General features: G+C 37.2%; 1 protein-coding gene across 15 annotated transcripts in view; it reads right to left on the bottom strand.

The window, feature by feature from the left end:
- The window catches only part of HDAC9 (histone deacetylase 9), a 441,905-nt gene that overhangs the window by 235,829 nt on the left and 191,608 nt on the right, over positions 1 to 14,468 (bottom strand). Inside the window, exon 1 of one of the 15 annotated variants that reach the window (XM_048952239.1) lies at positions 302 to 429. The exons of 13 other annotated variants lie outside the window; for them this stretch is intronic. Coding sequence is in view for 1 of the 2 variants with exons in the window: in XM_048952238.1 (XP_048808195.1) it covers positions 1 to 7 (7 nt within the window). In the remaining variant the exon portion in view is untranslated. One more of the 15 variants, XM_048952238.1, reaches the window with a different exon arrangement.

The following is a 14,468-nucleotide window of genomic DNA, read 5'->3' as shown; positions in this document are numbered from 1 at the left end:
CATGCATCTTCTCCACTTGTGTTTGTTCAGTTCCATACGTTTCTGAGTTCAAAACACTGCTACAATGCTGATACTACCCCGATAATGTCAGGCAGGCTCACATGATACATGCTTCCATGCAACCAAAACTTAAAACTCTGCCAGAGTTTCCAATTTTCGTATCAAGCTGGTTCAAATGGTTATCAAACAGCCTTCTACAATATCTCTTCTGCAGAAAATGCCATTTTCCCTATTATCGTTATTACATTATTACAAAGACAGAGAAAAAATAACTTATCTGCAAAGCAAAAGCCATTCTGACCTGAGAAGTATGTCTTTTTCTGAAATAAACGTTGCTTGGTTCTAAGAATTCACACAATTCATTTCCTTCACTCTTCCTTGACAATAGCTATTTAGAAGAGAACTATTTATTCCCCAGCACATCTCACAGTTCCTGTTTCTAAATGAGAATCATATTAACAAAGGGTAGAAAGACACAAACATGTCTCAAAAAAGCAAGTCTGATTTCTATAACGTTCACTGAAAAAAAACCACTTTCAAAGACCAACATTAATGCAGCCTTTCAAGAGCCACTGATCTTGTCAAGTGTCAAAAGATGTTCAAGATAAAATGAATAATTAGAAATAACTGTATTACCTTATAAATCACTTCTAAATTACCATTAATAAAAAATGTCAGAATCGACCTTCTTCCAACAACAGCAAAATCATTCCTAACTTTATCATGATAGATTATTGTATCTTCCCCTTCATCTACTACCACCACATTAGATTAAAAATGCTCCTTGCTTCTTTTAATATAATGGACTTCATGGCAAAATAGTTTTAAGATGCTATATTGTATTTCCAAAAAAAAAAAAAAAAGAAAAAAAAAGCCAGTGAAGGGAATCCACTTCCCAGAAATCCACTCAGTGCATAATTATTACTCTTGCCTCATTATGAAAACTATTTTCTGCTCTGCTAAATCACTAATGTTCTTCATACAGCAATATTTACATTTATAACAAAAATTTAGTTCAAATAAATATAAATCTTCTGAAAGAATACAGTGGCACAAACAGGGAATAAAAAAACAGAAAGGAAAAAAAGAAAAAAAAAGGAAAGGAACTGAAGGAAAAAAAATTAAAATTAAATGGGTTACGAAGTGAAATGCAGTGGACTCTCTCTGTGTTTTGAACAGATCCTGTATATTTTGCTTCCTTCCTATGCTCTTCATAAGCACTTCATCATCACCTCCAGGGACTACTTTTGGCTGTGCAATCTTTGCTGGCACCTCCCACTGTGAAACTTCACTGGTTGTGGCCATTGAACTCATGGTGTATGTTGGCATGGACATGCAGAGTGGTTTTGTTTTTATCCCTTTCCTGTGGTTTCTTTTTCCACAGTAGGCTACCCAATATTCCACAGCATGGTCTGAAGCAGTATAAATTTCCTGCTAAATAACTGTGGTTCCAGTCCTCAGCCTGACCTTAGGCACCAGGGACAGAACCGCAGTCTCCTCAGTACAGAAATATCAACATACTACTGCAGTTGCTGAGTAAAATGATTAATGCATCAAAATACCTGTATTTTCCAGCAGAGTATGTTCTTAATGATTTTCTTAGCCTTACGAATCTAAAGCTTGCACCACCATAAAGGAATACAATAAAAACACAAACCAACTGTAGGTTTCTTATTGAAGCATTCTTTAGCCATAATATAAACTCAATCACATCTTTTTATGCCATTAAAACAACTTGCTTTAAAATAAAAGTATGCAAAATATATCCCTTAAAATGAAAATCTTGAATTTTTAAAATGTGTATGTAATAAGTATACATATAATTTTGTATTCTATTTTTTTGAAAAACTTCCTTCTTGTATTTTACTATTAAAACATGCTATACTCACAACTAAGTCAACAGCTACAGAAATACTGGCACCACTGCTATCCTAAAACAACCAAGCCACCAAGAAAGAACAATTGAAGGAAAGGGTACTAGCAGCTTACTCAATTTTATTTACTGAAAACTTTTAGATGCAAAATCCAGTGCACAACTGATATACTCAACTTTATTTGCTATTTGCATTTGAATTGCATATACATATTTTTATGTATGAATAGCTGGACTAAGCATTGTCTACTATAAGTCTGTGTCAAGGGCTGCAAACCAAAGAATCACTTGATCATACCAGAACAGAGTATTTCTTCTTGCATAATGTTCTTGTTAGTGATTAGAATGGCGACCTAAAGAAAAATGGCTCAAGTACATTCATTACTCCTAAATGTGAGACCTTAAAATCAACCCTGAGGCTGTTAAGCCTCTTCACACCATAAACCAGTTCCCCTCTTCCTCCTTGCAGGACATGCCAGCCCTCCCTACCAGATCTGCTCTAATAATGTTGTCTCTGAAGACAAGTATGAGCTCCCTGTTCTAATTTTAAGACAGGAGGCAAGAGACTTGATAAGTTTCACTAAGTATGCGTGGTGTGAGCCACAATGTCAGCCATGTGAGATATACCGAGTGAGAGCCCAGAATGCCTCACTAAACCCATCTGCATTATCGGGACCTGTCACTGAGCACGTGCACTGCAAAACAGCCAGGAGCTGTGGAAGCAGACAGTGCATGGAGTTGTTTCTTCAGGGGTGAATATGACTCCTACGTCACTCACTTTGCTAGTAAAACATAACACTGCATTTAATACAATTAAGCCAATTAACACCATATGAACCATATGAAAATGTATCGAGTTGGGTAGCCTAGTGCCTGGGGAACGGCTGTCATTCAGCAATGATAAAACCACTCTTCTATTGAGCAGAACTCTTACAGCACAGTAGCACCACTTGAGATCAAAAAATAGCACATGATAACTGGTGTTGACAACCCCCAGCAGCAACCTCACAGCCATTTCACTGACCGTTTCTGCAGGCTGTGAAAGACAAAGCCACCAACCCAAAGCTAACAGTCCTCAGCTAGTTTCAATCTAAGTAAAGAAAACCATCTGGCAAGAATTCTCTGTCATTCAATGACTGGGCTGTTAAATGGCTCTTAGTCTTTCTAAGGCTTTTTTAGGGTCCCTCCAAACACTGTTTTGCTTACCTGGCCTCAGAGCAACAGCACATGTGGTAACACAGGGGAACAGCTCAAAATTCTTCCCTTGCAATCCACACGGGATGCACACTAGAAGGCAATGAGTTGGAGTAAAAGGGATGAAGTGTGAGGAATGGCTGCGATTTACTGTGGCAGGCTAACGGAATAGGACTCCAAACTGCTCATGGCTTGTGGCTTTAATGAACTCCTGTGTTGAGGTGGATTTTGAAGTTTGGGTAAACTGGACTGAAATAACCTATGTATACCAGATACTTATCTACACTGATGTGTCAGTATTCTTTTTCTGATCTGATAGCTACACATTTAAGAGACAATGAGCTTTAATCCTCTCTTCAGCTTAAAGATGTAAAGTAAAATGACAAGTAAATATATGTTGCTTTCGCTTGATATTCCTAGATTTTGCTCACTTCTTTTTGGCCAACTTCATTTGGCCATTAGCCCTTACTGGAGTACTCACCAGTACAATGCTCATCATCTTAGAGCAACAGCCATCTCACAGTATTTTGCAGATCTATTATTCTGTTAGCAGAAGTGAAATGAATTTTCATACAGTAGATCATTTCTTACGAGAGAAAACCTTCAGCGGATGAAGAGGCATTGAGGGAAGTCATGCGTTTAACCCCATCTCATACAAAAATGGGTTGGGACTTCAGTAAAACAGATGTGCAAAGATCTGCAAATTTTTATAGTATTTATGGAGATGAAAGCATCTGAAAGAAAACCTGTGCCTTTTCTGTTAATTCTTAACCCTTCTCCTGTACCCTTTGACCGATGCTCTCAGCAAAAAAAACTCTGCTTAGAGTCTGCTAATGCTTTCCAGACTATGGTAGGCTCCTAAAAGCAACTCTACTCTGTGCTCAGAAAGGAAGACAGGCACATACCACATGTGCATGCTGCAGTTGCTTTCTTCACTTTCTCTCTCTTCCTCTCTCTCTCCACAAAGACAGAACAGGGGAACATATTTATTCTCACTGAATACCTCACATAGGTATTTTGCAATCTCTGTCTTATATAGCATATACAGGGGCTGCTCCAAAAGCCTTCTATTTTATTATGTTGGCCCAGGATATCAGAGGCAGATGTTAGTGGTATGGCAATAACACCAGCCAACATTTTATGACAATTTGTTGCCGTGCGACAGATGGCAGCAGAGGGGCAGTTTGACAGAATGACACCTTACATGGAAGTACAGACGAAGCAAATGTGTGGAACTGAACTTCTCCATGGGAAAAAATGACACCCAACAACATTCATCAACACTTACTGAACATTTCTGGAGCTCAAACAGTGCATGTAAGCCCAGTGAGGCAGTGGGTGATGTGTTTCAGTAGAAAGACAGCAACAGTGGGTCACCTCCACTGGTGCAGGTTGTTATGAGCATGACACGCAGGCTCTTGGTCATCACTGGTGGAAATGCATAGCTAATTGTAGTGACTGTGTTGAAAAATAGCATTTTATAACTGAGAATTTGCTCTGTCAAATAGCGTTATTGTGCTCTTCGTATATGTTGTAGTAGGAGGCATAACTTTTGGAGTGATCTACATATATTTGCACATAACCAAACTATAATCTGGCTAATCAGACTGGAAATTTCTCTGCAATTGCATCTTAATATTTGGATTGATAAACAGTAATTTGTGGCCTCTGGAAATGATTTTATGAAATGTCTGTCTAGATTTTCAACTGCAGCTTTCAATTACCAGTTTAATCTACTAATGTGATACCTCAGTAGGTCTTGTATCTGTTCCTTAGTCAGAAATGCTATAATGGAATGTCACATATATACAAGTCTGCTCTACTGCCAGTATTCTTTCTGAAAACCACCATGTGGTTTACTTTTCAGATCATACTAATTAATCTTTCAATGAAACATTAAACTACTATGGTTTGTTTTGTTAGAAGAATTCAGAGAAGTTTGTGTGCAACTTAATGTCATATCCATTGCAAAGTCATTTTAAATCTAAAAAAAAATACTCTGCAATCTGAATATCCTGCTGCATGGCATATTTAATTTATAAGCACTTTCCTCTGTAAACGGTGTTTTCCCAGCACATTTTTGCTTGCAGTTGTGATGGTCAACTACAGAACAGTCAGTTCTACTGTGAAAGTAGAGAGCAGATATCATTTGCTCAGATAGGTATGCAAAAAACAGCAGAAGCTACAAACAGTTCTGAGCACAACTTATCTTTGTGGAAAATGACAAAAGACACATTTTTTCCTGTTAATAGTAACTGTGTGTGACAAACAACTTCACGATTATTTTAATAACGTACTGCAAAATCTGGAGAGATACACAGGAGAGATAAATGGATGTTATCTGCACTTCTGACTGTGACCATTTCAATAGTGGTTCTATAAATATTGTACATAAGCAGCTATAAAGAGAAAGACTTAAAAATAGGTCATAGGCATTAGGAGCAGATTATACAGTACAGGTAGGAAACAATGATTTCTGGAACAAGTACAGATTGTGTCTATGTTCAAAATGGGAAAGTCTCCATCAACACAAATGAGCTGCTGTCAGTACTGAACAAATTCATATCATTTCAGGGCACAGCATGCATTTTTGACACAGTTTTGTTGTCTTCTGTGACATATTTCTATATTTCAAGGGAGTAAAAAGTCAGAAAGCAAAATCATGTTTAATGTGGGTTGTGTGTGAATAGCAGCACTGTGAGGTGTGCCCAGAATAAGATGAGATCACATATCCATCACCACTGGAGGCATTGGGTAAGAGAATACAAAGAATTCCACAGACAAAAAAAATAAGAGAAAAATAGTAACAGTTCCCAGACAACACGGTCAGACCTCAAACAAGTCATATACATAACACTTCTAAGACTAATTTCCCCAAGGAAGTATAGCTTACAAGTCAGTGGTGAAGAGCCAAGCGTAGCTGGTTGTTCATGAGAACCTCAGCTGCACAGCACTTGTTCATCTACCCAGAGTGGACAGTACACCAGATAAATGACAGCCACCTCACTTCCCAAAGAAGACTAGATGCTTTCCTAAAAGGCATGAAAAAAGAATCATCCTGGTTGTCTGCAACCATTCTTCTGTCCTTGTCCTTGTTTTCCCTTTCTCTTTAAAGAAAATGCAAAAAAGGAGAGCACGACACCAAATTAGCAACTTGAAAGTAATCACATATTTGCCCCACTTTTGGCAGGTGAAAGATGAAAGTTTGTTTTTCTGCCAGTTAACTTATCACTCATAATGTTTGATATATTTAATATCAAGAAAAAATTCATATATCAAACCCTTGTTGTTTTCAGCCACATAATTTTGAATTAACAGCTTGTCCTTTGTAGCTGGCAACTTATTCCTCATTCCTTCCACTTTTGCTTTCTGGGGAAGGAATGGAAGAAACAAGTCAACAATCTGTACAAAGCATTTGCCACCATGAAAGTATCCATAGACAGATTTAAAGAAGAGAAAATAAAGCACAAATTAAAACTGAAAAAATAGCATTACTCAGTTCCCCTCTGTTTTTTGGTGTTATTTTCCTTCTTTCCTTCCTTTTCCTTCCTTCCTTTTCCTTCCTTCATTTTCCTTCCTTCCTTTTCCTTCCTTCATTTTCCTTCCTTCCTTCCTTCCTTGTTTGTTTGTTTGTAAGGAAGAATATACAAGGGGAATATGCAGAAAACCAAGAAATTACTGTTCTGTGGAAAACCAAATCTTACACAGACTCATTTGTAGCCAAAATGATTAACAAACAGTTGAAATCAGACTGCGCCAAGGTAAGTTTAGGTTGGACGTTAGGAAACACTTCCTTACAGAAAGAATGGTTAAACAATGGAATAGGCTCCCCAGGGAGGCGGTTGAGTCCCCATCTCTGGATGAGTTTAAGAGCCATTTGGATGTGGTGCTCAGAGATATGATTTAGCAGAGGGTTGTTAGAGTTGGGGTACTATGGTTAGGCTACGGTTGGACTTGATGATCCTTGAGGTTCCTTCCAACCTGAGCAATTCTGATTCTATGCAGACATGCCCTTAAGACACATTTCTTAAAGGAGCAGAAAGATTCCTCATATTACCTTTTAGCCACTAGCCACGATGCCATGGTCATGGTCTTTGGCAGGAAACTATGCGGTGGAATGCAGAAACCATAAGCATTACCAGAGATCAATTGCCAGTTGAAAAATGTTCCAGAGACAATCTATTCTTTTAAAGGTATTTGTTCATTCATACAGAATACAACTGATACCCTTTAAAAGCTTCTTCCCAAAGAGACTTCCTAGACAGCTATAAAAACTCCATGTGATTCAATACATTGTCTAATTTGGCTGTATGTTTAAGTACTCAACTTGGCTAATCGTGTCTGTATTGTTTTGTAAGAAGTCAACAGGTCTACAGAATTAAAGAAAAAAATGTTAATCAATTGCATAGAATAGAAAAAAGTAGTTTTACAGCTGTTAGTCTACATCAAATACTGAATCATAAATGTTTTTTGTTTTTTTTTTCCATAGGGCTGTTCTCCAGCTCCCAGATACACTCCATGCACTCAGCCAACACAGTCTCAGTGTTCCAGTTTATACTGTCAGGTTTGTCCCTTTCCTACCCGAGAAAAGAAGGAAGAATAACTGAGCACAGGAATGACAGATGTCCCATCAGCACTTGGATCCAGGTCCAGATTCAGCCCACAGCAGCTAAGTATTACACTGCTGAGATCTGAAACAGAGAGCACTCAGTGCAGAGGAAATTTTCAGATTTTCTACACAGCTCTACTACTTTCATCACACAAAGACTGTGATTTTATCAAGGGCATTATATTGCCTAATAAGTCTTTGGATAAGTAGATGATCTAAAATCAAAGAATAGAATACGTGATCTTGGAGGGCTCAGAATAACTGAGTGGAAAATATAATTCAGATGTCACAGAGATTTTGATTTGGCAGAGATGGAGCTTACAAAACACACTGAAAGTTCAGTGAAACCCCTTTGATGGAGGAAATGAATTGCACATTAAGGCAAAATGTAAACATCCAAAGCATAGATTATTTTTTGAGAATTTGGTAATAGATATATGGAGGTAAATGTTTTTAATCAAGATGAAAATCTGACTTTTATGATTCTTGTCATGGAAAATACTTTAATTCACTCCTTTAGGCAAATCTTTTACAGTAGCTGAAAAAAAAATAAAAAACAACAAAAAAAAAAACACAACAATTTTATGTGTTACAAAGAAACAATCAAATATGTTTGAAATCTCTGTGTGCATTCTCCATTTATAAATAATTTATTTTGGATCTAATTAGGAAGACAACTAAATCCTTCAAAAATCCTCAGCTGATTTTGTTCTTTCAAAAGCAAGCATTAACACAAAAAATATGGAGGATTCCACTTGTAATGCAAGTGAAGCAATGCTGCACTTAAAAACAGATAGGCTCTCTGTGGATATATCAGTTGATACAAGGCACTTGAATTTATGAAATCTTCTCACACAATCCTGTTTCTAAGAATGAAATGCTTGGCAGTGTAGGATGCCAAGTTCTCATTTTTCTAGTGAGAATTTAGCTGGCATACATCTTTAGGGTTGGCCTATATCAGCTGAAAGTTAGCAGCATCAGTCCTTCTCATTGCAAGAAGTTCACAAGTGGGAGAAAGCTTTTCAGCAGATATTGGTAAATCCTTCCTCTTCCCACTGAGAGGAAGTCTTGCAGTTCTACAGACTGGAGATCTCATGAAAAAATAAAAATTTGGGGGGAGCCCTTTACTCTTCAATCCTATAAAATCCACTGAAGAATACTGTCTTAGTTGAAATGAGTAACCGTCTCCTACAAATAGAATTTAGTGAGAGTTTGCCTACCTAGGAGAGACAATATGTTGGGCTTTCCTTCATGCTACTAGGCATGGAATACACTTCACAAATTTCCTAAGTAAAATTATTTTAAATATAGTCATATAAATCTAACTTAACAGAAATCCTAAATATTTTATTTTTCTGAAAACAGTTAATTTGATCTTGGCCTGTTCCTCCCTGAAGTGAAACCCTCCTTTACTCAATTACTGAATACACATAAAAATTAAGGCATATTTATCATTTGTTTTAACTTATGACATCAGTGAATGCCTAGTTGTCTCAAGCCAGATAACAGTCAGCTGTGCTGACTGAAATGGAAACCCTGGCAACCTGTGCCACCTTTAACATTTCACTAGATAAAATAAAACCAGATTTCACAATCTCTGCACTTCCCAGCACTGTAAAAGGGACTGTGAAATCACTGGTGCTGCCGTGTTATTTCTGAACAATCATAAGTGAATTCAGAGTTGTATGCTACAGTTCTCTTTGTACTTAGAGTAAATGCTAGCCTTTCAACTGCTTTCTGAAGCAGCTTTCCTTTTTATTCTTTGGAACTCCTGGGGCATAGTGACCAAGGAAAGTATTTGTCTTTCACACCTACATTTAAGATCAGCAAACGCCATTAAATCATGAAAAAATTGCATCTGTTATGTTCTTAAGAAAGCTAGATGTCATTCCAACACCAAGTACGGTTAGTACCCAAAGTATTAAGGCCACTTGAATCCCAGCAACCTTGTTCTGAAATCACTCTGCATACAAAAAGAGACAAAGGCCCTCATAGTCTCAAGTTTGAGAGATTCTTTCAAGGAGATTTTGTAAAGTACTGCAAGTCAAATCCATTCCACTCTTCTTTGACCAGAGTAGAAAAGGCAGCTCCACTGGTTCACTGTGGAACAGTCCAGGCTTTCTGAATAGCAGACTTTATTCAGTCGCATCTATTCTACTACCTGTAAATAACTGTGTATGTAAAGGAGATAAGCAAACTGATTGCTAAATTGAAGACTGTAAATAATCTGGCTGGGGTGGTGATTCCATCCCTTCCGTCTGATGGATGCATCTCATTCTTTAGCAATTCAGCCTTGCAAAACAATGCATCCTGGAGTGATCAGATCCAGACACAGAGTAAATACAACCTTCATTATTTTTAATTTTATTTAAAGCTTAATTTTTATCTCACTCCTCTGCCATATTATGGTCAAAATATACTAATTGAAATAGGCAAGGAAAATACTCCCCATGCTCTTTGCCAGTCTGAGACCGAGTGAGTCTACAGAAGGTATATCACCATGTTGCTACACTTCTTTTATTGCACATTCTGGATTTTTTCAAAGACATTGGAGAGCCATTTTACAGAGCTCAATAACAAGGACAATATATTTTGACTGGCATCAACAATCTAGTTAAATTCAAATCCCCTAGAGACAAGAATCTGAAGATGATGACCAGTCCTCTGAGCTAATCATGAATTCTTCTAAAATGAATTGCTTAATTCTGCCTTTGACTCATTTGCATTGCCCACTTCTTTCACCATTCTCAGCAGTGTTTTACATTCTAAGCAATCTCTCCTACAGAAATTCTTCCTGAATGCCTTATTGACTAGACAGCACACCTGTATAAATTTAGTCCAATCCTCTGCATTAGTTATGATCTTAAACTGCTGACTGGTAGAGATCCTATTGCTTCCCTTTCAGCATGGTATATGCCGGGTATCTCTTTAAGTTCTGTTTAGCCTCCTTTCTTTTAAGCTATGTAGGCCGTTCATATCCTTTGTACTACAAATAGAACTGATACAGTTAATTGAAGGCATCCCTGCTGCTGAATATAGTGTGCTAGTCTGGTAGACTGAAACTTCAGAGGAAGTTCCTCTAGCACAGAATGAAAGGCTACTTTAATTTCCTCTGACCCTGTTATGGGCCAAAACTTTCTGATAGAAAGGATTTTTTTTAATATACAAAGGAAGAAGCAGCTTTACCCTTTCAGCAATATTTTACAATTCTAGTGCTCACATAGAGCAGAAGCTACAGATCTTACTGGCATGTAAAAACTAGCATGCACATACCCAAGGAGAATACAGAAAATGGATACCTACATGCTACATGCCTACATATAGAAAAGAAATTTCTACAATCTTCCATTTCCATCGGGACAATTACAAGTTGGTATAGTTACAACTCTTTTGTGAAAGCTCAGATTACACTGGAAACATTGCAGCACAATATTCATTTCAAAACTGGAAAAAACAGCAGCAGTTTTATTCCTTCTTCATCTATCAGCCCAAACAACAATATGAAATACAGTTTATTCTTTTCTAAGGAAAGTTCCAGTGAATGTGCTTCATACATAACTGATCCAATAACTTAAAAAGCTGCAGAAACAGATGCAACTTACCTTAAAACACTTATGCTATTTTTCTTGAAAAGTGTGTTTTAATACTGCTTGGAAGTCCTACGATGCATTTTTAAGCAAGAGGGCATTCAGAAGCCTGTGATTTTGATAGAATTGTTTCTATTTTAAACTGTACCCTATTTAGAATTTCCAGGGCTGTAATATTTTGCTCCTAAGTAATAGTAAGCTTGGAGGTCTTGACCCCATCTTCTCAATTGCTTTTGCTAATTTAACAGAAATGGTTTTAGGGTTTGGACTGTAAATATCTAGCTTTTTATGATTCTGGATTATTTACTTTTTCTCCTATCATTTAATATGACCATGTTTCTGGAAATAGTTTTTTTCCAGGTCATTAAACTGTAAAGTACAGCAGTGGTTTTCAGTAATTCTTTTTTTTTTTTTTTTTTTTTTTTTGGGGGGGGGGGGGGGGGCGGGGAGGGGGAAGAATTATACATGACCAAGTTTTTTTCATTTACGAATACATTTTCTCTGAATTTCTATTAATTATTTTCCTAAGAAACTTCCTAAGAATTATAGCATATACAGCATCTTATTGGTGAGTCTGAGGTTAACAAATGTGACCCATTTTATGTAAGCAAGCCTCAAAAAGTACCAAATCTATTCCAACGTGAGCTTGCCTCTGCAGGTGTGAGCTGACATTTTTGAGAGATGAGGGGAAACCCAACCACCTATAGCACAGTGCAAATGAATGACCGCCAAGTGTTCCCCATACACTATGCTCTTTTCCTATTGGTGTCATGCAAAGTTGGGTCACAATGTGAGGACTTAAAACAAACAAACAAAGCACAAACAACACTCTATAGGTCATCTTGCTCCATCCAACAGCATGTAGAGCAGAGACGTTCTAAAGCAAAGCTCTTATTTCAGAAGACATACGTATCCATTTCTGAGAGTTTTTTCTTTCTTTCTGGATAGCCAGATACAAGTAGCTGCATAACACCTTGAAGCTGGAGGGATTTGTTGCCTATCACCCTGCAGCACCAGTATTAGCTCGGGCATCTTGGGCTGAGGAAAGCAGACCCAAGAAACAGCTGGAGAAAAAAAATCAAGATGCTCCTGACTATTTCCACAGGGCCTTGACACCAGGTTTGGGGGTGGAAATGTTTTGTTTTAATAGGGCTGAATATGAGACACATCTTCATATGTTGCTCAACACTGAGGATACTGTTGATAAACAGGATGATTACTGCACTAAAAGGACATTTATAGAAAAATTAGCACAGATGGGGTGAAATTATAAATATGTTGTCTGGACATCTGTGTCATTTATAGAGAATAGACTAAAGAGACTGGTAATTACCCATATTTAGTGGAGCAAATAAGGAAAGCTTATTCACTATGTAAATAATATACTATGCCTTTGGCTCCTCTCCAGAAAAACTATATAGGCAACAATCTTCAGGCTTACACTGAATACAAGATGATTCTTATATGGGTACAAAGTTGCACTGGCATTCTCCCATAGTGAACCTAGAAGAGGAGTATCAGTTGATCACTTGATTAGCTATTTTCTGCATATTATTTATGCTCATCAGAGCCTTTAAATATTACTAAGAAAGTAGTAAAGTAAAAAAAGTTACCAAAATTCCATCATGCGAAAAGAAACTGCAGAGAAGAGTCAAAGGATCTCGAGATGACATTAGTTATCCTATATGCATTATACAACTCTTTTCAATTCATTGGTGCTGCTCTCTGCATTTTTTACAAGGATAGTCATGATTTTTTTCTGGTGTTATCTACTCTCTTGAATTTTCTGCTACAGTATAGCTCCACAATATTCAGAAGATGCTAGAAAGACTTCCCTAGGATTTTTAAATTACTGTCAAGAGATTGGTTTAGGATATACTTTCAGTCAACAAACATTTTATTTATCCTTTATGGTGATGTAACTTCTGAGCATAACTGTTTTTTCTCAGAAATGGCAATAAGAAAAATGAGAGGTGGAGTTTATTTCAAACATAGCTCTCTCCCTCGAGACATCAGTTTTCCTACGGATGCTGTGTGGCATCCATTATATTTAAAATAGTTTGTGCTCCTCTAATTGGATTCCAGATGATTATTTTTGCCAGAAAAACAAAGGTTTTCTATGTTCTTAAAATAATTAGACCTGATTGCAAATCAAATTATCCAATTTCAAAGGCTTGTTTCCCTCTCTGAAATGCTTATTACAGACAGACTACAGATGACTAAGCCTTGTGTCATCCTGTGGCTTTATTAGGAGAATGTTCTAAGTCCTTCACTTTCTCTGTAATCAGAACTATAATTTCTTCAGGTTATTTTAAGACCAAGTTATAGCTAGAGCAGGAAACTCCATTTTATTCTGAGCTCCAGACATGTCGACACAGCAAAGCAGGGCTGCAGCTTTATAGGCTATCTCCTTACATAAAGCCCCACACCAGTATTAAATTCAAGTTCTCTACGAGATGCACCATGCTGACTACTATCAGATAGCCCTCTATTCATGGAATGAAGAGCGGCACAAATGTTTGTTTTGATAATCTGTTTATAAGCTGTCCTTGTAGAAACAATATAGGCTTCCTTCTCTCTCTCATTCATTTTTAAATGGATAAAGAAAAGCAATCTTGTACCTAAATGAAAGAGAAGACGTAACATAACAAATATATCCCCTCAAACTACGTAAGAGAAGCTCAGACCATGTGTTTTCATTTAGCTCTTCAGCTCTGTTAGTGGCATTTGTTTCAGTAAAAGTCCCAGTAATTTATAGAATTCATTCTACTGAGGCAGACTGCTCCTAATTCTGCTAAGGCACTTAATCATGCTGTAAGCTGTGATACCCATAGTGTAAAGAAGGTGCAACCCCCCTTGAAGGCTATCTACCTTTAAAATGTAAAGACATCTAACAAAAGCTTTAAGAAAACATAAAATGAGCTTTAGAAAATGAATGTGTGATGAAACATAAAAGCAAATTAGCGGTGACACTGCAGCCATGAGGTTTTCTTGAGGCTGTGGAAAAAATAGAACATGGTTAGTACTCCACTACTTTTTCAACAGCCTAAAGTGGGCCTCACAGCTAAAATGTCATCTCACATTTGATTTTCTATTGCCAGACTGTGACTTAATTAACTCTTTGTTGTCCACGTGCTTTATGGAACTCGATGGAATATCATTCCTGCTCGTTGATGATTTCACATGATCATCACAAGAGCTCGGT

The sequence above is a fragment of the Lagopus muta genome, chromosome 7 (genome assembly GCF_023343835.1).
Source record: "Lagopus muta isolate bLagMut1 chromosome 7, bLagMut1 primary, whole genome shotgun sequence".
NCBI classification, from domain to species: Eukaryota; Metazoa; Chordata; class Aves; order Galliformes; family Phasianidae; genus Lagopus; species Lagopus muta.
The sequence above is the reverse complement of the archived record's forward strand: the minus strand, read 5'-3'. Positions and strand labels throughout refer to the sequence as shown.